We start from the raw sequence: 26,171 nt of genomic DNA, 5'->3' as shown, positions 1-26,171 counted from the left end.
CAGTTAGCACAGAGTCATGGTTTGTGTCCGTTTAGTTTTAAGGTGACGACTCCACCACCACGCTGCTGCTTCTAAGGTACTGTAGACCAGTGGTGCCCAACCCCGGGTCAGGGCCCGGCCTGTGAGTCGTTTGGTACCGGGCGGCGAGAGTTGAGGCTCCGCTGTGAAATTCATGGTTTTCAGGGTTTTTATCATTTTATTTAGTGTTACATTAGAGTCACATTAGTGTCACAGCTCATCTTCTCTGCTGGGTGTTTAACAAGCAACACTGATGGTGCCACAGGAAACTGTTATCGATGACGAGCTTTGCTGGCTCACCTGTCAGAACTCGAGTCACTTACACCAGAATGTGTTACAAACATACACAGGTAGACTGCATGCACACACATCAGTAATTACACACTTGTGTCATTACAGCATGAGCAGCACAGGCTGGCAGCCGACTGCACTTGGAGTAAATGTGTGGCGCGAGTTAGCGTGCATTCTTCAAACTGGAGTGATAACAGTTCATTTCAGTAATAAGTCAGTGAGGATGCTACAGACAACACTCACCTGTCATAGTGGATGATAAGTGAAATAGCCTCAAACAGGATGGCATTTTTAGCATTTGAGTGCTGCACCTTCTTTGACTTTGGTGGCTCCTGGGCCTTATTAAGAATGGTCTCCAGACACTCCACCAGACGGCCCTTGACAGCACCATCTTCTGGTGGAGGGTAACACTGCAGCAAGCGCAACAGCTTGCAGGAAAGCCAGGGTGCCGGCACAAAATAGTAGGTGTAGTCCTGCAGATCGGTGGAGGCTGACGAAACGATCTGGAGAACAAACAGTATTTATCATTGAGATGAAACTGTCTGCAGAGCACCTGTGTGGAAGCCTGCTCTCAACCGTGCAGTAAAACCTTGTGCCCTGTAACAGCAGAACCTTCCCGGTCGAACCCACTGGCCAGCCTTTCTGTGTGGAGTGTGGCTCCCCCACAGTCCACACACATGTGTGGTTAGGTCAGTGGTTCCCAAACTTTTTCTGCTAGGCCCCCCTTTGTTTTACAAGAAAAATCCCCCCCACACACACACATCCATTCACGTCACGCTGTTGTTTACATGAGATGAAGTGCAGAATGGCAGATAGAGACAAAATACTGTTAATCTGACTGTCTGCAGGTTTCACACGCAGTTACTGTCCCTCCATTTACAAAGGCAGAGGCGTCATGGTGTGATTATTTTACTGTAGCAGTTTTTTCCTGATAAAAATATTCAACATTGCTATCAATACATATTGTCCGTGATTTGAACAGCCCAGCGCTGCTCCTGATGCAGGGAAACCAATCCTGCAGGGAGACCTACCTCTGCACCTGTGCAGGTGAAACCAAAGGGAAGATTTGCGTCACCATATTTTCTCGTCTTTGGCTCAGAATGAAGTTGGTTTGGAAACATATTCAGCGATGCTTCATCTCCTGCTTTGAGTTTGTGTGGGCGCCCTGTGCTAGCAGTGTCCAAGCGTTTTGTTTTTTCCCTTTTCATACCGCGCCCCCCCCCCTGCAATGGCTCTGGGCCCCCCAGGGGCCGTGCTCCACACTTTGGGAAGCTCTGGGTTAAGTGGTGATTGTAAATTGGTGCGAATGTGCGGTGTGAGTGGTTGTCTGCCTCTCTGTGTTAACTCGTGACAAACTAACCACGAGTTGGGATCTTCTAACTGAGGGATTTATGAATGCAGCACTCTGATTTTGATCTGCTGTGCAACACCATCGAGAAGCTGCTGCTTCACTCAGCTCTGCAGATGGAGGGTGCCTTTCTGCTGCTGCTGGTGGAGAAGTGTACACGGCATATTTGAATAACAAAGGAATAAAAAACCAGTGTGTGTTTTTCACCCCTCTTATTCACCAAACGCTGTGGCCGGTGTTCATCAGTATTAAATATCACAGATATCCATGTGGATTTACTGTGCAGGAGGCCATAGATGGATCGGCCCGTCTGTGTGTTTATCTGGGAGGCTCCCTCGTTTCTATGCGAGTAGAAAGAAGAAGCAGCTTAAATATAACGGCCAGTCAGCGGGTCCAACCCTGCAGGTTCAGCTTCAACACGCGACTGACTCGGTACATCTGGGAATCCTGAGCAGCATCAACAGTGACAAACATGAACATTTTACAGTTGTTTCTGACACTCACCCTGCTGAGGCGGGAGACGGCGAGGGAAACGCACGTCTTAAACTCGTCTGGATTCTTCTGGCTCAGGCAGGTGATGAGGGAGATGGCTGCTGTCACTACACCCTAACCCCACCCACAACAAGAAAATGAGTAACCGTACTGATTCATCAGCGGAGACAACTGGTACATCAAAACATGTTTCAGTGGAAAACAGGCAAATGCAGAACATTTAATCATGTGAAAACTCTGAAGTGTCACAGGGTTAATTCACACATTTTCTCATTATTTTACAGTTAAAACGTTCAGGTAAAAACAAATACCACCGCTGCTCTGGCGCCTATACAGACTTATGCTGAGTCACTAACTCAATTTATATTGTAGCAAGTCTCAACAACAGCTGCCTCAAGAAGATAAAAAGCTACAATATCAGAAGGAAACCCAACAATCGCCCTGTGAAAAAGCACTTGGCGACAGTGGGAAGGACAAACTCCCTTTTAACAGACAGAACCCTCCGGCAGAGCCAGGCTCCGTAAGGGACAGACATCCACCCTGTCGGTCGGGGTGAGGGGAATAAACTGGCCAGAAGGAAAACTACAGGAGTTTAACAATGAGTGTGTGTGACGACGAAATGCTGTGCAGCATGGAAAGGCTCCCATCACCTGCTAAGGGTGGACTCGGGGTCAGCTGTAAGCTTTATCAAAGAGGACAGACTTCACGTGGAGCCCTGCTCTCACAGATGTCACTCTGTCTGTGAAGCTGGGTTTAACAGTGACAGGACCAGAACTCAGACTGAGAGTAAACACCAGTCTGAGAGGATCACTTTTGGGCTGCTCCTGGATGAAACAATCTGTTTTATGTTAGCAAGGATGTACCGTCCACTCGGTTCCTTTAGGAGCCTTTTTGTGTTGTTTGGCTAGCAGCACTGAAACAGCTGTGATGTTCGTTTTAGTGACGCTCTTAATGAATGAGAAGAGTGTGGAGGAGAGCCTGGTCAGGTGACAGGATGGAGTCAGGAACAGATTTTTCCTGGTGTGGTCAGATGTACGGAGCGGCACAATCGGCTGCTGCGATCAGCTCCATCTTTCTTTTTCCAAGAACATCACAAACAGAACTACGATTCTTAGCGAACGCCATCAGCACGTCTGCAGGGAAGTAGGTTTGTGTGTGTGATGGAGTAAGACCTCCCCAAACACCAGCAGCTGTTTGGGTTACTATCAAAGTGATCGCTTACACTGATTTTGGTTTCCTTATATCCCACTGAGTTATGGTTCTGTCACTAGTTAGCTAACATAAACAAATCTGAGTCTATATTACCATCAACCAGCCAACCCGATGAAGTCACGCTCAGTACTGCCACAAGAGGGCGCTAAACATGTTTGAAAGCCTTTAAGCTCTGGGAACCAATCCATGCTCGGATTCTATTGGGCTGTAATTCATTGGTTAGTTCGTATTCATCTCTGGCTCTCTTCCACAGCGTGTCTGTGGCCTCCTCATGTAACCACCGGTCACAGCAGATGGCCCCGCCCCTCGCTGAGCCTGGTTATACCGCACCTTTCCTCCTATTCAAAGAGGGATGTCTGATTGTTGGAGGGGTTTCTCTACATCACTGTAGGGACTTACAATATAAAATGCTGTTTTTGTGATTTAGCACAATGTAAATAAACTGACATGAACCAATGACACGTCCACAGCTGCTCAGCTGAAAGGTTGGGATTCACATAACCTAGGATATTTTCCTTCTTAGAGTATTTACTGAGTTCTAATGCTCTGATGAGAAGTCAACAGGAAGTCCTCCACCTGCTGCTGAACGACCTTGGGTTGTGCTCTTACCATGTGTTGGTCGTTGAGTAAGTGCACTACACGGGACGTCCATTCACCCATCAGCACCAAGTCGGGGGAAGTCTTATAGAGCCGCAGCAGACAAAGGGCCGCTGACTGTTTCACACTGTCCATCGTGTCACTGCGATGCATCACATTCACAGTTAACAGGAGTTAATCTAAAATAAGTACAAAAACCACCCGGCAACAGTGGAGCATCAGAAACACTTACCCTGCGACCAGTATCCGAGGGATCTCACTAGCAAAGGCTTCGGCCATCTCACGGCTTCCCACGTTCGCAATGCAGTGAAGCGCCAGGCACATGAAGGTGGGGTTGCGGCTGGACAGGTCGTTCTTGATGGCATTGTTGATCAGACGGATTAGCTCGCTGTTGCTATTCACCAGCACTGAGATGAACAGGTAGCCCTGGACACATCGATATCGACAGTAACAGTGAGCGGCATTTACACACAGCGTCCCACAGCGTGGGCTCTGTCACGACTTTATGGAGCAGTTTACACCAGCTGCTGTGTCGCCCACGCTGTGTTATGATGTTAGCACACTCACAGGTTAACAGGAGCTGTGTCCCAAAACCTAAGCTGCATCCTTCAGAGGACCCGGCCTTCACGGTCTACGTGGGCCGAGTCCTCCAAAGACCGAGAAGGCCGGAAGTGCGAGGCTGTGAAATTGGACGGTCGAGCCTTCAGATCTGCGTCACCGCTGTGTCGGTGGCGTTTAATAAACTCGGCCGTCTGCTCCTCGCTGTCTAAGATATAACAGGACACTCGACCGTCTCACACGTCTGTTTAATCAGTTTTCTGTTTGACGTTTATTCAGCTGTGTGAAAATCACCCGATGGATTAATAAAGTTTTATTTAATTTAATAACTTTGATCTCAGCCAAACCGATTTACTCAGGAACCAATAAAACACAAATTTCAAGTTATCTGAGTGACTAATATATCATGTTTAACCTGAGTAGTGAAAGACAGCGGGGGTCTGAAAACGATGAAGCCAGGAGTTCGTTGTTCTCAGCGGCTTCAGTGACCTTCGACCTCCCGGTCAGCTATCGAGCTAGTGGGTAACAGATGTGTCTGAAAACGTCGGAGCGCTTTTGAAAATATGTGGTGTCTTGATAGACTGAGCAGATATTTGAGGTTTACACAGCTACATTCTCGCCTGAAAATATGTTAAACGTCTATTTTGTGACCCAGAAAGAATAATAAGAGTAATATTAAAACTAACTAGCTGCCGCCATTGTTGGAAACTGGAGTTTGGCTGGGCCGCGCATGAAGGACACACCCGACCATCCTTCAAATTCGGGGAAATGAAGGACGCATTTGAAGGAGTCGACGAACTGGGACAGCCTTCGTCGCCTGGCTGTGACGTAATCGGCCTACAAATGCAGCCTCAGGAGGACGCGGCCGACGCTTTGGGACACAGCGAGAGCATCAGGTGTCATGTGAAACTAAGGAGCTGTGACACATGACCAGCTGACGCCTGTTATACACTCAGTATCTGCTGAGTCTACACAGGTCTCTCTTTTAATAGAAACACCTGGATTAACGCTTCATTGATCAGATCTTAAAACTACGTAAAGAAATGGGTCATCCCAAAATTCAGAGCTGATCCCACTCAGCAGCAGCAGCCACTGCACGTGTGCTACGTGTGCTCCCACACCTGCAGTTTAACACCTGCGCCCAGAGCCTTTGAAGCTGGTCTCAGCACGACAAAGAACTGCAGAGCCGTTTGTTTACTGTGTGAACGTGATCCGAGTGTGCGCTACAACACTGTGAAACCAACCACAGGAAACGCTACAGCTTTACACACTTGTTCCCAGCTCGACACAACACACTGCCATAGAAATCTCAAACTAGATAACATTCAAAGAGAGGGCTTCACAGTCAGCAGCACTGAGCATTTTTAGACTTTCCCACTGTACACCACCACGGTGACTTTCACTGTTAACATCCAGGAGTTTCAACCCAAATATTGCACTCACGCCTGAGGACCGGCAGCCATTTTTAAACATAGTCCCCCATTTTCAGGGTGAAGATCTGGAGCTTATTAGCGGTTATGTTGCGTCAGGCGCAGCCGTCACTTCTCAAACCACATGGATCCTGAATCATCCTCATTCTGCTAACTAAACATTTCCTGTTCCTGAGGAAACTCTCCACACCCCACAGTCAGGAAGTGAAAAGGTCTCAGCAGCAGAAGGATTTGTTCTGCAAACATTTACTTCAGTTTAAACAGCATTTCAAAGAATACATGAATCCACACAGGGCTTCATGTTTCTCCTAAAATGTAACCATAAATAAAACACCTGGAAAAGCGTGTGGCGGTGACGAATCACAGCTGGTAGTGACGTGAACTAAAGACTACCACGTTAGCTACGTCACAAATAATCTAATTCTGTTTTTATTCAACAACACAGGGAGATGATGCTGTCAACACTCTCACGTCTTATATCTGGTGAACCAACAGGTCAGGGGTCAGGTGTTTGAATCCCTCCTGTACTGAAGCAGAAGTGGGCCAGCTGTGAACGCTCGGTCAGTGTTTAGTGCAGCCCATGTTCATACAGCACTTTTATACGGCTACGTAGCACTCAGAGGGCTTTTATACCACACACACACACACACAGACACACACACACACACACACACACACAGACACACACACACACACACTTATACAAATGCTAGTAGTGCAACACTTGCATGCGTCTCACACACTGACATTTAAAGAACAGGACTACAGCGTAAAGCTGCAGTGCTGTGAAAGACTTACAATCTGTTTCTCTGTGTACTTGTTGGAGCTCAGCAGGTTGACGGCCTCCATGTGTCCAAAGTCGATGTCATGGCCCAGCAGAAAGATGAAGAGCAGCTTGCAGACATACTTCTTCTTGCTGTAGCCATCCAAAGCCTTGTCCCCTTTGAACTTGGAGCGGATGTTGGCCAGCTCTTTATTAATCCGTTTGATCTCAGCCTCCTTGCTCTTACCTGATAAGGTTAAAAAGACAAAGACACTCATGTAGCATCAGCATGCAGATGTGGACAGATCTACTAGAGCTACTGAAGGCAACTTTAAGATCGCAGAAACCAACAGCAGCTAATCGTGAGACCGTTTTCATTTGTCTTTGACTGAAACTATTTGACACAATGTTTGGAGAACTACGGAGCCCTGCGAGGGACATGGGAGAGAAAATTAAGATGGACTTTTGCGAGATCTCACAAAACGTCGAGCTGGTGGGTAACAGACGTCTCCAAAAACTTCGAGCACTTTTGCAAATATGCGATGTCTTGATATGAGATGAGATGAGATAAGATAGCCTTTATTTGTCAGTTGCAGGTCTTTTGCCCACAACCAAGATGACTGACCTTGCCGACCGTACATACAATACAAACATCACATTGGGGACAAGGCTGGGTAGCGAGGAAAGAAACATGGAAATGTGTAACACAGAAGGATAATACAGGAATGCACAGATGTCAAAACACCACAGCACAATAAACACAGACAGCAACATGGGAAAGAGTTCCAGTGTGTACAGCTGATCTGGGACCGCTGCAATCTTCGACTGCGCCTCCAACTGACCCGATGTCCACATCAGAGGGGAGGGAAGCGTTGGAGGTCCCAGTCCCGCCAGGCACATGACCCTCCATTTCTGCCACCCGTCCATCGTGTACCCGGCAGGGAAAGTCCCTCCAGGGCACTCGGGCTCTCCCGAGCCCAGAAGAGGGTGTCAATAGCATTCAGAGACCAGCTGATCAAATCCATAATTCTCTTTTAGGTTTTATAGCAGCGGTCTCCAACCCCCGGGCCTCGGACTGGTACCGGTCCGTGAGTCGTTTGGTACCGGGCCGCGAGAGTTGAGGCTCAGGTGTGAAATGTATAGTTTTCAGGGTTTTTATCGGTTTTCAGCGATATTTTGTTATCGTTTACTCGGTTTTCCTGGGTCTTTTCACGTGTGTTATGAATAAATCTTCTTTTTTTCGGTACCGGTACTAGTTTTATTTTGTTGTATTTATCCGCGACACCTTAAAGGCCGGTCCGTGAAAATATTGTCGGGCATAAACCGGTCCGTGGCGCAAAAAAGGTTGGAGACCGCTGACTTAGAGAACAGACTGTGAGAGGGTGTTCCAGGGAAAGTAATACAAAAAACATGAGACAAGACAAGGACATAAGAACTAAGCAGGGAAGATAAGGGAGAGGAGAAAAGTGTGTCCGCCTCCTCCGAGAGCCAAAAGAAAAAGCTTGATAAACCGAGCAGATATTTGAAGTTTACACAGCCTGAAAATATCTTTAAAGTTTATTTTGTGACCCAGAAAGAGTCATATTAAAACTAAGCCTTCGTCACCTGGCTCGTCACCTATCCCAGGACTCACAGCGCGGTGCAGCCAATTCCAGTTTCCAACAATGGTGGCAGCTACTAAGTTTTAATATTACTCTTACTGCGGTGTTAAGCAATGCAGATGAAAGATTTGGGTGGACCTAACTTTTGTGCTGATGTGCCTAAGAGAGAAAAGGTTAGGCGCACCAGTGCAACCGTGGCAAAGAGTTAGACTAGAGCCCTAGACTTGTATTTTTGACATTAATGGTGAGACGGAGGTGAGTTGTGTGCTTCTGTTTCTTAGATCGTATCTCTGTAGCTGCCATCAGCTGCCACGAGTCCCCTGCTGGGACTATACACACGGTCTGATTAAGAAATTCCTGATATTAGGAATTCCAACAGGTGGTTCGTCATGCATTAGTGTAGGGTCCACCTGATTTGGTGAGGGTGGATATGGATTTATGAAGCCTTGCAAGAACTCTGTCGATGTTTGTGACCAAGTCTAGGTTATCCCCACAACATGGGAACGATGTAATCCTCTATAAAGGCTGTCTGGTTGTCTGATGGCTCCTACTTTTCTATTGCCCAACTTCCACACATCTTATGTGGTCTGTGTTCAAGCCACTGCAGCCTAAAGGGGGGAAAACAAACCAAAGGCCCTCCACCTCCTCGCTGATGTACCTACGGTATGGAAAAGAAACCCTAGGAAACACTTTTCTCATCTTATTATGCTCACAAGATTTGAAAAAACACTTGACTCCTGACCGTGACACTAACATGTCCCCTCAAAGGTGGGTGTCCACAATATCCAGCCTTTCACAGCTGAGCGCCTCCATCTCTGGTTTTTGGTATAAAAACGGATGTGTGTGAAATGGAAAGTGTGAAAGCCTTTGTGTACGTCTTCACCATAAATTCAACAAAGTTTACAGTGTAAACAAAGCAGAACAGAAGTAAAACTGACTTATTGTCCAAGAGGAACAGAGGGTCCAGGACGGGCACGGCGGCCTACATGGAGCTGGCAGTTAGTCGTCTGTATGAATCAGACCTGCGACCTGTGCAACTGTTGTTGACCTTTCATGTTTTCTGTCAAAACACGGATGGAATGAGCTCGACCGACTTTATAATGACCATGTTTTTACAGCTATGAAGCCACTGTGACGCAATAATGAAGCAACTATGTTTCTGCAGGATATTGTTTTATGGCTCAGCTCTAACTGCAAGACAGAAAGCAGGAATGACTTTACTCCATTCAACACACTGTTAAATTAACTGTGTGGTTACTCCCGTTGTTGCTGTTCTGCTGTGTTTCCATCAGGAACCTGTCCCAGCTGTCATGGAGTGAGAAGCAGGGTATACCCTGGGCCAGGCTGCCAATCTGTAAAACTAAAACTGAAGTGAACAAATAAAGTCCCAACGGAAAGAGCGCAGACTGGACTGGAGCCGAGGACTCTCAGTGTTACCAACAGCACCGCTGTGCACCTGCTAGCATGTTATTAAATAAATGCATTAAAAAACTGAAATAAATACTGGAGGCTGTTTGTTAGTGTCGGTTTAACAGAATAATACTCTGACTTGCTCTCACTATCCATCATCTATTCAATGTTCTGCAGCCCAGCAAATGAATATACTCTTGTTTGGACGAGTGTCCCCATGAAGTCAAACAGGCTGGAATGAGTGAGGTCAATTGGAGAGCCTGTTCAGGCTCGGTCACCACTGATATTTGACAATGGTGTGCTGATAAAGTATCGCAAAAGGAAGATGACACATTTCTGTATCAATATTTAGTCCCGCTCTGCTGTGAGCTTACATAGATGGGATGTTCCTGCAGAAAACAACATCCCATTTTAAAATTGATTCAGTGAGATCCCTACGAGGAGTTTCCTCAAACACAAAGCCTCACAATGTTGCCAAATATCTGACTTCAGCTGGGTTCAGGCTACGGCCCATCTTGGGACATTACACGACCAGATTTCACAACAACAACTTCCTGTTTCATGGCAAAATCTCCATGCTACTTTTACTTTACAATATGAAGCAACTATTGTTTTCAATTGGTGCCATGTTCATAAAATTGAATTGAACTATAAGTGCTTAGGCCCTATCAAACAGAACAGACACAATAGCGTCTTGATCGTGATTTTGGCTGGCCATAATTAACCGAACATGATCAAACGATACTGAAAACGCACGCAGGCTCTCCCTAAACCACTGCCTGACCATGTGCCTGCATTTGCCAATCACTGACCTAATCTGTGTTTAGTCTGAAGAAGTAACACTACAGTTACAGACAGATCTACTTTCTGCTTAAACAGGTATAATGTTAAGCAACACTGGAACAGCAGAAGGCAAAGAGCTTGTCAGTAAAAAACATTTTTACCATGAAAAGCAATGATGATGATGATAAATGAATGGGATTTAATCATGGGTCATCCTGCAGCCCGCCTTCCTGCTCAAACAGTGATAGACGGCTACCAACCAGCAGGGCTGATGAGTTAAAGCTTTCTAACTGCCAACTGTCCAAGAAGTGGTACACTCCCCAACTGGCCAGGCAGCAGACAACTGTTTCTAACAGGCTTCCATTAGCACAGACACGCCTCATCAATACCTCAAAATGAAATATAAAGATATATGTCTGATTTACATAAGTTTGTTGCTGACATAATAAGACTGAAATTCATTCTCACAGGTTTTTGTCAATAACATTCCAATACAGCTGTCATGTTAATACTATTTATTTCAAATGAGTATTTGATAACATGTAATCAAGTGTATTTCCCAAGGCTACAAATCACATGTGTTTGGAGAGGTCAGCCTGCCTGATACAGCACGTTTGAAAACAAGTCATCGACTCTGCAAATGTTTGCAATATTCGTCACTTTGAACATTTACACTAGTTGTTGGTCCACATTTTTATTTTCTGCTGAATTTCTCTTTAAATGTGCCCAAAGGACAGAATGACACAGTGAAAGCTGGAGGTATCAAACATTCGACCATGAAGTAGCCATTACTGCCTGTCAATGTAAGCCTGGAATAACTGTCAGGTTTGCAGTGACGAGCACATCAAGCACTGAAATGTGTAATCACAGCAAAAAGGAAACAGTAGATGGCAACTACTTCCTATATTCTTGTTACTACTCAGTAACAGTGAGAAGTGGTATTCTTGTCATCACTGGAATAAATATTACTAGAAAACTGACAAAAAAAGACATTTATATAAAGCTTTGCAGTCAATTGCTGGATATATGTAGCATTTTGTTACACATAACAGTATTATTTATTATTTTTTTTTATACTTTGCTACTTTTGTTGTTGTTTTAAATACCAACCACTGGTTTCCGTTTGAGCTTCTTCCTTCCCTGCATGTGGAGCGTCCTGCCACGACACTAAATCTCAATGAACTTTCGTCCCCGAGCTCTCCAACATGTACAACTATACAACAGGAACGTTTGATCAGAGCCGCTGCTCCAAGCCTAACATCGTTTATTCTGTTCCTGCAGGTGACTTCACCACCGTCACGTTACTGTCAACACGTAAGAAATCATTGATTGTTCCACTAAACGTTACCAAACTGATTTTTTAGATACAGCTTTCTGCGTCGAGGTTACCACACGACAACGCTGCATGACGTATGAGACGATCACCAGCAACGACATTAGCCATGTCAACTCTGACGACACCATGAAATAATAACACATATGATGAAGTAGCATACAGAAAGGTAACTCACAGTTTCTAATGTCCGAAATGAAAACAGCCAATCCGCGCATTCCATCTCCTTTCGACACAGCCGGCATGTCTGCAGGTTTCTGTCCTCACTCTGGCCTTCTCCGAAAAACACTGATGCCGGTCACCCTCTCACAGCGGACTGGAGTCGACGATGGCAAACTTGATGTTTAGTAGTAGCCGTTTGCCTGCAACTTTGTGACTGACTGCTGCCTACCAGGTTCGGTCGATGCTTTTAGGTGGGTAACTCAGGTAGCATTTACTAGATCCGCTGGATGGCAGTCTATCAACAAGTAGCGGGATAAGTTAACGTTATCCCTGTTAGCTGGCTTGTTTCCTTGGCTATGGCAAGCTAACGTTATTTCATTCAATCCTCATCTACCTTGGATTAGAAATTACGTATAACTCATACCACAAAAATTGCTGAAGATAAAAACGGCTACTGATAAATGTCTTAAAGCTAAATGCACTCAGACGTGTTAGTAAGAATGCTGTCCGAGAGTATATTGTTCAATTACTTCGAGTCACGTAACGTAAAGCTAGCTTAACAGCTAGCTAGCTGACTAGCAATATCATTCAAATACTGGAGCACATCACCGGTCGACCGGAATAACTCAGTAGAGCGTCTCAAATACCAACCAGCGGTAGGACTTCCTTGAGCTCTCTATTCGCGCACTAAATCTGGTTAAAAATATTGTGTCCTGTATAGCTGATGTCCGCTCCAATTCTTTAGCCTGCACTGTACGGCTCGGATCAGGCTCGTGACAGCAGAATAACGTGACCGCGCAGCGCACCCGTGAACGCCTACGCTCCTTTTCGTCGTTCTAGTGGACCCTATTGCTGATTGGACAACTTGCGGCAATATGTGGCTGTACCGACACAGGGCAACTCTGCCATGAAGCCATTTGTATGGAAAACAGGCTACGACTGAGCGGCAGGGAAGCCGGCCCGACGGAAGTATGCTAAAAGTAGGCTTTGGTGCTAAGTGCTAAGCTGTAGTGTCCAGTCGACAATGGTTTTATTGTTTTATCAGTGTAGCAACATTTACCTGTAATGCTCGTGTTTCTCAGCTTTACATGAACATGTACAAAGTGTACAGGTATATTAAGAAAGAACATAACAATAAAAAAATAAAAAAAATATTAAAATACCAAGTATTACATTTTAAGAGAATTTAAAATAATTTTTGGTATTTACAGTTTGTGCAAAACTGCAGTGATGATTTAACCATAAAAGACGTTATTGTTTTAAATAATATGTGAGAACTGAAAACATCACATGCAAATGACATGCAGTTTCACCTGCGCAGGTATTCACTGGTCCTCGTGCAATGAGATTCCTAGCACAGGTTTCCAGCTAATGTGTCTGTTTACCTGCACGTTTCCGTTCAGTTATTTGGGAGCGGTGGCACTCAGATATGCCATCTTAGGACCGTTTAATGGACAGGGTCAAAAGTGTCTAAACAAAAGCATTTGAAACCAATAACATGATCAGGTCTTAGATTCACAGCATTAGGACATTGATCTACAACAATGCTGCAGTTCTGTGGCAGCTAGCAGCAGATGGCTGCATAACATTTAGGATGCAACATGCAGCACTGAGCATCAATTAAAATGTTAATCATTAGATTGCACCACTAGTATGTCTGATACCAATTCAATTCAGTTTTATTTATACAGCTCCAAATCACAACAACAGTCGCCTCAAGGCGCTTTATATAGTAAGGTAGACCCTGCAAGAATACATCCAGAGAAAAACCCAACAATCATATGACCCCCTATGAGCAGCACTTTGGCGACAGTGGGAAGGAAAAACTCCATTTTAACAGGAAGAAACCTCCAGCAGAACCAGGCTCAGGGAGGGGCGGGGCCATCTGCTGTGATTGGTTAGGGGAGGGGAGGAAAACAGGATAAAGACATGCTGTGGAAGAGAGACAGAGGTTAATAACAGATATGATTCAGTGCAGAGAGGTCTGTTAACACATAGTGAGTGAAGAAGAAATACCCAGTGCATCATGGGAATCCCCCAGCAGCCTATTGCAGCATAACTAAGGGAGGATTCAGGGTCACCTGGTCCAGCCCTAACTATATGCTTTAGCAAAAAGGAAAGTTTGAAGCCTAATCTTAAAAGTAGAGATAGTGTCTGTCTCCTGAATCCAAACTGGAAGCTGGTTCCACAGAAGAGGGGCCTGAAAACTGAAGGCTCTGCCTCCCATTCTACTTTTAAATACTCTAGGAACAGCAAGTAGGCCTGCAGAGCGAGAGCGAAGTGCTCTAAACCACGGGTCACCAAGGTCAGTGTCAGTGCGCCCCAGGGCAGCTGTTACAATGTAGCTTGCCATCACCAGTGTGTGGATGTGTGGATGACTGAATGTAGTGTAAAGCGCTATACAAATACAGGCCATCTACCATTTGACCAAGCTCAGAAAGCCTTCCAAGAAGACAGAGTCAAGGTAAGAACACAACAGGCTTTTGCAACTCATGTGTTTTGTTTCCATAAGAACTCAAATATCATTCTATCATTCTAGAGTTAATGACTCTACATATGAAGACGGGCAGCTGGACGAGACGATCCTTCTGATCTGGTGAACACAGCAGTAGCGGTTTTTGATACGGGCGACACGAGCGGTTGCTCAGGGCGGCATCGTGGTGGGGGGCGGCATCACGGGCATTGCCAAAAACAATAAAATAAAAATTGCTGGTACTCATGCTGCCCCGACATCAGCCAGCGCATATTGGGTTTCCCCCCACAGAGGGACAAAAGGACCCCCAATGATCCTCTGCCTAATCACATGAGTCAAGGTGTGAAACTGGGTGTGGGTCACAATCAGCCAGAGTTTCAGGTGAGTTTATTGTGAAACCTGGCCCCACCTTATCATGTGATTTCCTGAGGTCAGATGGCCCAGGATGTGAGTGGGCGTTAAGGCGTCTGGGGAGGGAACTCAAAACTGGATTATAGATGGCAGACAGTTAGTGTCGTAAGCCCCGCCTCTGTTCAAAGATGGTCGCTCACAGTGGACATAGATGGCTTCTTTCACTCCTCTTTCAAACCATCTGTCCTCTCTGTCCAAAATGTGAACATTGGCGTCCTCAAAAGAGTGACCTTTGACCTTTAGATGCAGATGGACAGCTGAGTCTTGTCCTGTGGAGGTGGCTCTTCTGTGTTGTGCCATGCGCTTGTGCAGTGGCTGTTTGGTCTCTCCAATGTAGAGGTCTGGGCATTCCTCGCTGCTGTACAGCAAACACCACATTGTTAAGGCTGTGTTTTGGAGTTTTGTCTTTCGGGTGAACCAGTTTTTGTCTGAGTGTGTTGTTTGTGTGTGTTTCAGAAATCAGCAGTTTGCTGATTTCTGCCTTGTGACTTTCATATTAATCCCATAAATTCTCCCTGCTGAAGACAACTGACCAGAGGTTATTGATATTTAAGCTCTAATTTGGCCTTTTTTCCTTCTTTTTGTGTTTGTGTCCTAGATGGCCTGACTCAGCAGGTGGGGGTAAACGCTGTTTCTCAGTTTGCCTTCGGCCAAGCTGTGCAGAAATGTCTCCGCTACGCTCCAGATCACATGGGTGGTGCCCGATATCCACCTCGATCCCAGAGTAAACTTAAAGTAAAAAAATGAGTGACCTGTAACCAATACATGTAACAAAGAAACTTTTTTATGTAATAAATTACTTTGTTATTGATACAGATGTCTGCCATTTTTTTATTTCATAATGCCAGATGCTTCATATTATAGGAATATTATTAAGGACATGACAAACTGTATTGTTGTTTCAATAGTAACCAAGGGTGCGAAGTGATGGAAAATCAACATCAGACTTCAACAGTGATTCAATATCTGACATTGTTTCACTGTTAAAGGGTGCAAGAGTGACGTTAGGTCAACGTCAGACTTCAACGTTGATTCAATAGAATCACCTGATATTGACTAAACATTGAAACGATGTCTCCTTGCTATCTGGGGATAGAGCATTTGATTCATAATGTTGTCAGTCCAAGCCCATCATGTATTTATGATTTGAAATGTGTGAAATCCCAGGAATAAACCTTAGACAAAGTGAATCTGTGAACGAAGGTGTAGGTCTGTTAGGTTAAGTTGTGGTGATCCTCGGGTTGGTGGATTTGTGTTCATACTGGAGTGCAAAATTAAAACCAAGATGGACAAGAAAAGTTCAAAGCCATCAGGTGCTCACTTTAGAAAAAAGAGAAAAGAAGAGGAGGAGAAACGAGCAAAAGATGCAGGTAAGCAGATGTGTGATTGGATAATGGCAGGTCATCCTGAACCAATCAGAATCAGAATACTTTTAATCCCTAAGGAAATTATGTGGGTTACAGTTGCTCCAAGAAGAAATGGTAAAAGGGTTCTTGGGAGGGGCCGTGCTAACACCTGCTGCTCTCTGGCAGCAGCACCATGCTCTCCCTTGTTTTAAATACACTTTAGAGCAACACGCAGCAACACTACACTTGAGCGAGAGGAGGAGGGTATGGGGTCTTAACACACCCCCGTTCTCTGCTAGCCATCGGGGCGGGGGGGCTGGGAAGAGATGCTGGCTGTCCGATTGGCCTCCCTGCTGCTGCGGAGCCTGGGGCGGTCTGCTTGCCTCCACCCCGGAGGGAAGGGTAACATCTCTTGGGTCTGGGTGCCGTTTCCCCCTCTGGGGGCGAGGATACCTGGACCCGGGGTATAGAGTATGTTTGGGGAGTGTGATTGTGTGTACATGTCCATTTACGTTTATTCCTACGTTGGGTGAGTGCTGAGTGTTTGTATATGTGTGCATGAGGGTGGGAATGCATGTCTGTGTCTGTGTGTGCCTGTTTGTCTGTGTCTATATGTCAGGTCGGGTCTTAGACTCCACCTCTCTGGGAACTCCCAGGCCCTCCAAGTGTGGAGGCCTATCTCCCCTCACCACACTCCCTGCCGGTGACTGATGCCCTCAGGGGTCGGTGCATTGTTGGTTCTTGGTGTCCGGGGCTGGGCGCTCAGGTCATGTGCCAGCTCACTCCCGGTGGCTACTTGGCGGGGCCTGGCGCCTGCTGCTCGGTCAGGCCTCTTCCGGGGCGCGGAGGGCCCTCGGGCCTCCGGCCTCTGTGCCTGCGGCTCGGTTCACTCTGGCACAGCTGGCTGCCGGCGGAGCCGGCGGGCACGCCGGTGCAGCCCCCTCTAGTTTCTGCCTGGTGGCTACTGGGTGACCCCTCGTCTGGGGATCCTCAGCCCTTCCCATGAAGGTGGCACGGATGCCCCTCCGGTGGTCCTCCTTGGGCTCTTGCACTCTGGGGCCTCTGGATGTCTGGGGCCTGGATCTCCTCCATGCCTGCTTCATGCCCTGGGGGACAGGGCTATGGCTCTCTACATCCTCTTGCAGACCATTACATGGGGAAACCATTTGAATACAAGCGCGCTGATCCACACAGGTGTGCACACAGGTGTTCACTGTTCGTAGACTTAAATCACACCTTTCTTGGTTGCTACTTCAAAGCACATTGTGCGCTGTCTGTCCTGCGTGCTGCACAACAACGTTCAATATTTGGTATTTGCTGCTGTTTACACTTAGCTAGATTAATGCGATGGTGTTGTGTTTAGTATGTTGCTTTGTTTTGTTTTGTTTTTTTGCTTGTTTTCTCTTTTTCTCTCAACAGGTGATCCCGTAGATATTTTTATCCCCCCCTTTCTCACTGTCCCTCTCCCCTTCTGTTTTTCTTTTCCTTCCTCTTTCTTTCTCCCTTTCCTATCCCTCACTCATGTCTGTCCCGTCTGTAACAACTGAAAATAAAATAAAATAAATAATAAAAACAAAGGTTGATCAAATGGACCAATACGGCAATGCCATGATGATCCATTTGGCAAAATAAATCCATTGGGTATCCTTGTTGGTCTTCAGACAACAATTCTGACGGCTAAAGAACCAAATGGGACAGGCAAAAAAAAAAAAAAAAAAAAAAAAGAAGAAATGGTAAAAATAGTAACAGTAACAGACTAAACTCCAAACAATACATTATGTTACAGATTTTAATATTAAGTAGTCTTTGCCAAGTGTTGATGTGTCCTGTTCTCATTGTATGATGAATTATGATGGCTGTCTGTTAGCCGTTTGCATACAATGCATACTCTCTCTCTCTCTTCATATGTGTGTGAAATTCAGTGTGGTTCCGACAACAGTTTCATGTTTTATGTTAATGTACAATCCTTAATATTATACACACATTTATACGCACACATAAAGTTTTATATATGTCTGTGTGTGTGTGTGTGTGTGTGTGGGGGGGGGGGGGGGGGGGGGGCAGAGGGGATGTTCGCCCAGGGCGCCAAACAGGCTAGGACCGCCACTGGAACACAGCTTTACCTCAGACAGATTCCTGCAACCAGCTGTTCTTTAGGCTTTTCAATGACGAGGTGAAATCCTCTAACATTCACTTGATCACTTCACATTCATTCACTGCCTCAGTGAAGGTTACCAAGTGATCACAGACTATTTTTAGGGACTTAAAAAGACCGGAAGTATTCAAACACGTTAAAAACACAACAGACGCAGTTCAGTTTGGACCCGGAAGCAGGTTTACGTCATCACTTAACAACCGGATTAATTTGGAGGCAGGGCCTGTCGTCTGCACCAATCAGAGATAAACGTTGGCCGTCGTGGGCGGGACAAAGGGAGACGCTTACAGACCCACGCAGCTACTCTGGGTAGATGATCGAAATGGCGGCGCCAGCAGAAGGGATGGAGGTAAGGTCTTCTAGTGGGGAAATAAGCCTCACTTATATTTATCTTTGGAAACGACACGCGGTCATTTTATAAAGTCACGCCACATCGCGTACACGCTTATGTTTTTAGCTTTACTTAGCACATGCGTACCAGCTAGTGATGCATCCATTTTAACATGGCTAAGGCTAATAGAGCTTTAGCACCGTTGGCGCTCATTCATCTAACATATGTGACGGAGAAAGGCCACTCAGACCCTTCACCCAGCCGCGGCGGATCCTCGCGGCTGTTGGACGCTGGACGAACAGAACCGTCCTTTCCGCTAACGCGTCAGCCGCTGCTGGCGATGGAGCGAGCCTGTCGTGGACCGCATGGGTGCTACCGTGTTAGCTTTTGAACTCGTTAGCTAGCTGTGCTACAGAGTTGAACTCTCTCTTGGTATTTTCTTACAGGTTATCCATAAACTTGTTCTTTAACAGATGTCACGCGATTTGTGCCACGATCTTTTCCCTCTGATGCGGTTTACAGGCGGCAGCGCTGAACTAGCCGCGTTAGCATCCTCAGGCTGATAAAGAACTACGTCGTAGGCAGCTTTAGGTGCTCTGCCTCTCAGAGGTGAACAAACGTGCTGGCCGTACTGAGCCCGAGCCGGTAGCTACAGAGGAGGTCGTTAGTGTGCACGTGGAAACCCAGCGTTACCGAGGAAGGCCAAGCGCGCGCGATTTCTACCAGCCATGTGCCACCATCTTTTGTTCGGCCAGAGTTCACGTTAAAGTGGGCCACGTGTATTCAGCCCGGCGTGGAGTCTGAGTTAAAACCTCTAACCCGTTTAACTCAGTCCGTGACGCCGGGATGGGAACGTGCGTGTTTTCAGCCCCCGTGTCTAAAGCACGTGGAGCGCCATCTTGTCGGAGTACACAATAGGACATCACTGGTTCAGCCCTGCTATGGGTTTCCCCTGAGAGATGATCGATGCTTATGGTTGTGGATGACGTCTACACCTGTTCCGGTAACTGGTTTGGGGAAAAGAAGTGCTTGGCCCAGTATAACTGTGGGTTGCATCACATTAATGTTCCCTAAAACGCTGTTGTGGGAACCAGGGAGGGAAACAGAAGGACTGGACTTCAGCCTGGTGGGAGGACCCCCCCCCCCCCCCCCCCCCCCCCCGTCCTCCTTTACTTACAGTTAAATGATGGGAAACACTCACACTGGCTGCAGATTTATCAGCTCTTATCACTGAGAAGTTATAATCATGTCATTAAGTAGTTATTTGTGCAGCTGCAGCTTTGGTTATTAACGGTGTAGAAATGGTTTGAGGTGTTACTGCTTCTAGAACATTGTTCCTGTTCCCAGCCCTGAAACTCTGTTACTATAGCGATCCTGCTCACACTGGTCCTACACGCCTGTTGATACAGAGTTTAGCAAAGATGATGTTTAATTGAGACGATCTTGGTCTACTGTGAGGTTTCCCAGGGGGAGAGCTCAGCCAAGCCTGCAGCTGAGGACATGACGTCTAAGGACTACTACTTTGACTCGTACGCCCACTTTGGAATCCACGAGGTATTTCTCTAGTTTGATCTCTGTTTCGAGTGCAACTCAGGAAAACCTGTGTGTTCATGAACCCTGCTTTGTGCTGTAGGAGATGCTGAAGGATGAAGTTCGCACTCTCACGTACCGCAATTCCATGTTCCACAACAAGCACCTTTTCAAGGACAAGGTGGTGCTCGACGTGGGCAGTGGGACGGGCATCCTTTGCATGTTTGCTGCCAAAGCCGGAGCCAAGAAGGTTATAGGGGTAGGTGTTCACCTGTCAGTGGTAATGGCATCGCTCACAGCGACGGTCTCTTGATGTGTTTGTGTTTGATCTCCGTAGATCGAGTGCAGCAGCATCTCTGACTACGCTGTGAAAATCGTGAAGGCTAACAACCTCGATGATGGTGAGTAAATAGAAGCAACATCAGTCATGTGATCATATTTAAAAATACTTGAGCTGTTCTTGTGTCTGCAGTGGTGACCATCATTAAAGGAAAGGTGGAGGAGGTGGAGCTGCCTGTGGATGGAGTAGACATCATCATATCAGAGTGGATGGGCTACTGTCTCTTCTATGAGTCCATGCTTAACACAGTTATTTATGCCAGAGACAAATGGCTGGTAAGTCCTGTTTGCGCTCAAACCTTTGCTCCTGTCTCTGCGATGCTCCTTAAATCTGTAGATGGGTTTGGGTTGAGGCTACGCTTGTGTTTTTTAAGCTACTCATTTATTGCTCGCTTGGTGTGAACATACTGACTTTATTGATCTCTGAATACTTGTGTGTTTGTCCCTCTTTATACCAGAAACCAGATGGACTCATCTTTCCAGACAGAGCAACCCTTTATGTCACCGCCATCGAAGACCGACAGTATAAGGACTACAAGATACACTGTGAGTGTTTCCTGTATGCAGGTCGATGTCACCCAGTGGCCCCACAATAAAAACAAAGATCCAGATAAATGTCCTCGACGTTGGGTTGGAGGTTCAGTGTGAACATTAATATTAATGTGAGGGAGGAAAGAGACCCACTGAGAGCCAGTGTAGCTGTGGAGCTTCACTCATGAAGTAAAGCAGAAACATCACAGTCCAAACATCAGCGACGTACCAGCACAGTAAGGTCTCCGGTGTCGGTGCTGCAGCCGTGCTGTGGTGGAGGGAAGCTCCGCTCTGCACAGTCGTTCGCCCCATCTATTGAGTCCAGTCAGGCGATACCGTCCAAATCGCTTCCTGTAGTTTTAGAAAAATACATTTAGGTGGTTTTAGGGTTTTATTGTGGATGCGTCGTTTAAGTCGATGAGTGTTTATCGTTGGTGTCGTCGATTCTGAGGAAGCGCTAATAATCCAGTAAGTGGGTAAAATGTCACGTGACCAACATGTAAGGTTACATCGTTGTGAAAGCGCGCACACAGTGAAGGAAACGGGTGTTTTTGTGTCATCACACAGTCTGGTTGTGTCTGACTGTATGTTTACCAAACTGGACCAAAGGAAGCCGTCACAGGAGCTCCATCAGTGAGCTCACTCTGTGGGCTCTGATTGGCTTTGCTGCAGTCGTGACCTGCTGTGAGGTCACATGTTTGCTCGTGTTGGAGGCGTTTCCCCTCTCTGGTGTCATAACTGTTGGGTCTGTTACTCACAAGTAATGGATTACTTTTATGGAGTGTTTTAATTACTCAACAGAAAGTAATTCTGTTTCCGTGACTGTGATTAATCTGAGCACTGGAACAGTCTCAGCACAAACCTTCAGCCACACCAACACATCTGATGAGGACACGCAGACTTCATACGAACACAAAGCTGAACTCGGCCGATCGAGTCGAGACGACCACACCAACCTTTCTGCGCAGTCAGACTGCTGTGGACTGAGTGGGCCTGAAGACTGAGAGTAGCTGCATGTCTGAGGTGGTTGAAGTAACTTTGTTTAATGCTTCAGTCTGAAGTCATAACTCGCCCAACAGAGCACCTCCTCGTCAGCCTGCCGTCATGAAAGGTCACAGCAAGAACAGGTTTCATGAGCCTAGTTTGACTCTTTAGGTTAAACTGTCATCAGCATGTAGAGAGGTCAGATACACAACGAGTGTAAAACGCTGCACAGGCTCCTTTTATGCTTCACTGTGCTGTGACTATGAAAATCAGATCTGATCACTCTGTAAGCTTGTCGTGGTGAAGAGTTCAGGCTCCAGTGTTGGTGAGCATTCAACGTGGTTTAGTCTGCTCGTCGTTAGCAGAATGTCAACATGAGGTGAGCCGCACAGCGCTGTACGTGACAGACTCAGAGCGGTAACCCGTCTGTCAGAACCTTTGGATCACTGTAACCTGGTCTCGTCTCTGTCAGGGTGGGAGAACGTGTACGGCTTTGATATGTCCTGCATCAAGGAGGTGGCGATCAAGGAGCCGCTGGTCGACGTGGTGGACCCCAAGCAGCTGGTCAGCAACTCCTGTCTCGTCAGGGTAGGTGGATCGTCCTCTATCTGGGACTCGGGCAGAGGGCGGCTGAGCTGAAACATCTGGTCTGAAGGCACGTTGTCTTTTTTGTCTAGGAGGTGGACATCTACACAGTGAAGGCTGAGGACCTGACGTTCACGTCCCCGTTCTGCCTCCAGGTGAAGAGGAACGACTACATCCACGCGTTGGTTACCTACTTCAACATCGAGTTCACCCGCTGCCATAAGAGGATCGGCTTCTCTACCAGTCAGTGTGCCCGCCTGCTCCCTTTACACTGGTGTCCCAGTATGAATGCTGTCTACTGCATGAAAGCAGCTCTCATGAATGAATTTACAGTGTTGGCAGGGTTCTTGCTCTGGGTGTTCTCAGGCTTCACGTACTTGATCCACACACTGACCTTGTGTGACACACGGGGCAGTTAAAGTAACGGCTGGTGTAGATTACCAACGCTGTGTCTCCCCACAGGCCCAGAGTCTCCTTACACCCACTGGAAGCAGACCGTCTTCTACCTGGATGATTACCTGACTGTGAAGACTGGAGAGGAGATCATTGGCACCGTCAGCATGAAGCCAAACGTGAAGAACAACGTAAGCACAGCTCGGCCGCTCTTTGCTTCGATGCCGTTTGTCTTTGTGTAACCTGACCTGTCTCTGCAGAGGGACCTGGACTTCACCATAGACGTGGACTTCAGGGGCCAGCTATGCGAGATGTCAAAGACGCTGGAGTACCGGATGCGTTAGACGCCATTCCCGCCGTTCCTGTTTTTGTCATTAGTAGAGGACAGATCCACAGTTTGGGAGTCTGAGCGATAGTCTGACGCTCCCGCAGCAACATTTTAAAGACGTCACCTGTTCAAACATTAACAGTATTTAAATGGTTTTTGTGGCTTTCAGTTCAAAGTGCATTGGCGTGGTGCTTCATTGTGTCATATACACTCAACAAAATGTATGTTAGCATACGAAGGTTTGTCCCAACACCTCGTTGGGTTCTTTGGGGTTCTGTTTATTTTGCATGGGAGAAGTTAATACAGACGCAAACTCAACCTGTCCTTCATTTGAATGGTAACCATGGCGTTGGAAAGGACGCCGTTTGTAATTCAAGTGTGTAGACTGGACTGATTCTTACCGGACTCTTAGGCCACACCCCTTCAGTTCCACCTTCCCCAGCTTGAGAACAGTGTCGATGGTAACAGCTGTGTTGGCCTCTGCACAGACCGCTCTGACGTTTTCTCTTTTGTATCGTTTCTGGCTGCCACTTTTCTTTTTTTTAAAAATAAAATTCATAAACTACGTTTAACTTTCCCGAGTTGTGACGCTCTCCCAGCATCTGTGTAGAAAATCTCACCAAACAATGAATCGTTGCTTCCATGTTCAGGTGTTTGCTGCCCTAAACAACAGCTCTTTACATTATACACTCTGTGGACTCTTATCACATTAAACATGGCACGTTTAACCATCAAGTCTAGAAGTTTAAAGGGAGTAGCGTTGGTTACTGTGAGGGTCCCAGTGAAACCCCAGGTTCTGATCGATGCCACGTTCTGGCTGCATCCTGAATTCAGGCGAACTCTGAATATGGGAAACAGAACATTTGGGCCCACACGTTCTCCTGCATACAGACGAGTCTGTGGTGAGTCGTGTGTTAAAACGCTGTCAGAGAAGAGCTCCGGTGTAATAAGAGTATATAATACTCGAGTATAATAAACACTCACCCACATGCCTGATGCAGGTCCCGAGTTGGTCCCTGCTGCCTCAGTATGTGCACGACTTGTAAAGCATGGACAAGTGTTGTATAAAGAGCTTTGATTGCTCGGGTTGGATAGAAAGGTGTCACACAAACAGTGTCAGCGTTGTTTATCAGCTGGTTCAGTCCCAACTAATAACTAACTAACCTCTGATGATGGGTAAACACGAATGACCACAGACCTTCAGCATTGTTGTTTCACCATGAACTGGCCACCATCAGGTGCTGGCCGCGAGGAGCAGCTGCAGAGACGAGCTCACAACACGCCATCACTGATGGAGCACGTTTACCGTTTGCTGACCAGCCTGTGAAATACTGGCAGCCTGATCACATGATAACGTAACCAAACTGCTGCGTGTGCAGGTCAAAGGCACAGAAACACCGTGCCAGCAGCAGGAACATCGGGCTGGTTTTTAACATTCAGCTGCTTCATATAACTGAAGGAAGGAAAGACGCCACGAGACCGTCTAGATAAACATCCACTGCCATCGACCAGGATGATGAAGGTGAAATGAGAACGTGTCATCAAACAGCCGAGGTTTGAGTTTATAGACGGTCCATCACATCACTAACAAAAGCGTTGGTGTGAACTCTCACTAAGTTTGTACAATACTTATATCAGAATCATATTATTGCAAATGTTGAGCAGGTTTACAACATTAGGTACTTAGTGCAAACATACTGTCATATAACGCTTAAATAGACATAAAGATAAGAATTAAAAGTGCTAAGTAGATAGATATATACATGATGTGGGCTTCATAGATAATTGGCAAACCTTCTGGAGGAAACCTGGTCTTGTTAGGAGAGATGGCATCCATCCCACTTTGGATGGAGCAGCTCTCATTTCTAGAAATATCGACAAATTTATTAAACCCCTCAAAACATGACTATCCAGAGTTGGGACCAGGAAGCAGAGTTGCAGTCTTACACGCCTCTCTGCAGCTTCTCTCCTCCTGCTACCCCCCCAAAAACCCATCTCCATAGAGACTGTGTCTGCTTCCAAAAAGACAAAAAACAAACTAAAAACCAGCAACAAACAACTTAAACATAAACAATCACAAAGAAAGAACAATACAGTATCCACATCTGAACCAAAGAGTAAAACAGTGAAATGTGGATTATTAAATATTAGGTCTCTCTCCTCCAAGTCTCTGTTAGTACATGACTTAATAATTGATCAACAAATTGATTTACTCTGCCTTACAGAAACCTGGTTGCAGCAGGATGATTATGTTAGTTTAAATGAATCAACACCCCCGAGTCATTCTAACTACCAGAAATCTCGAAGCACAGGTCGAGGGGGCGGTGTGGCAGCAATTTTTCACACCAGTCTATTAATTAATGAAAGACCAAGACAGACTTTTAATTCATTTGAAAGCCTGATGCTTAACATTATCCACCCCAGCTGTGAAACTCAGAAACCAGTCTTACTTGTTATCATCTATCGTCCACTTGGGCCTTACACAGAGTTTCTGTCTGATTTCTCAGACTTTATATCTAATTTAGTTCTGAGCTTAGATAAAATAATTATTGTGGGTGATTTTAACATCCATGTTGATGCTAAAAATGACAGCCTCAACATGGCATTTAATCTGTTGTTAGACTCAATTGGTTTCTCTCAAAATGTAAAAGAACCCACCCACCACTTTAATCACACTCTAGATCTTGTTTTAACATATGGCATAGAAACTGAACATTTAACAGTGTTTCCTGAAAACCCTCTCCTGTCTGATCATTTCTTGATAACA

At 46.1% G+C, this 26,171-nt stretch overlaps 2 protein-coding genes and 1 long non-coding RNA gene across 9 annotated transcripts in view; 2 read left to right on the top strand and 1 right to left on the bottom strand.

Annotated features, from left to right (window-relative positions):
- Positions 1 to 12,808, bottom strand: part of ap2a1 (adaptor related protein complex 2 subunit alpha 1) — a 29,450-nt gene extending 16,642 nt beyond the window's left edge. For all 6 annotated transcript variants that reach the window (XM_087837321.1, XM_087837324.1, XM_087837325.1 and 3 more), the window contains exons 1-6: positions 12,015 to 12,808; positions 6,745 to 6,956; positions 4,191 to 4,384; positions 3,971 to 4,100; positions 2,162 to 2,263; positions 553 to 812 (exon numbers count right to left, since the gene is read on the bottom strand). In XM_087837321.1, the coding sequence (XP_087693447.1) occupies positions 553 to 812; positions 2,162 to 2,263; positions 3,971 to 4,100; positions 4,191 to 4,384; positions 6,745 to 6,956; positions 12,015 to 12,081 (965 nt within the window). In that variant the 5' untranslated portion in view covers positions 12,082 to 12,808. The remainder of the gene's footprint in view (positions 1 to 552; positions 813 to 2,161; positions 2,264 to 3,970; positions 4,101 to 4,190; positions 4,385 to 6,744; positions 6,957 to 12,014) is intronic.
- Positions 11,637 to 15,639, top strand: LOC148094741 (uncharacterized). The gene is made up of 3 exons (XR_015718437.1): positions 11,637 to 11,784; positions 11,868 to 12,005; positions 15,481 to 15,639. It is a non-coding gene; the product is annotated as an uncharacterized LOC148094741 (long non-coding RNA).
- A 2,977-nt stretch (positions 15,640 to 18,616) lies between these two features.
- Positions 18,617 to 23,976, top strand: prmt1 (protein arginine methyltransferase 1). 2 transcript variants are annotated; one of them, XM_087837237.1, is made up of 10 exons: positions 18,617 to 18,732; positions 20,173 to 20,268; positions 20,348 to 20,503; positions 20,582 to 20,645; positions 20,717 to 20,859; positions 21,042 to 21,129; positions 22,571 to 22,686; positions 22,776 to 22,926; positions 23,146 to 23,267; positions 23,337 to 23,976. In XM_087837237.1, exons 1-10 carry the CDS (start codon positions 18,697 to 18,699, stop codon positions 23,418 to 23,420), a joined length of 1,056 nt encoding a protein of 351 aa, XP_087693363.1. In that variant the 5' UTR covers positions 18,617 to 18,696; the 3' UTR covers positions 23,421 to 23,976. The 2 variants fall into 2 exon arrangements, with proteins under 2 accessions (XP_087693363.1, XP_087693364.1); XM_087837238.1 differs by having other exon boundaries at positions 18,628 to 18,732; positions 20,182 to 20,268.
- Positions 23,977 to 26,171: the final 2,195 nt, after the last annotated feature.

This window comes from Neolamprologus brichardi, unplaced genomic scaffold (assembly GCF_056152115.1).
Source record: "Neolamprologus brichardi isolate AB-2024 unplaced genomic scaffold, ASM5615211v1 NODE_ptg000031l+_length_7269946_cov_1, whole genome shotgun sequence".
In the NCBI taxonomy this organism is placed as follows: Eukaryota; Metazoa; Chordata; class Actinopteri; order Cichliformes; family Cichlidae; genus Neolamprologus; species Neolamprologus brichardi.
Note: the sequence above shows the minus strand (reverse complement) of the source record. Positions and strands in the feature narration are given on the sequence as shown.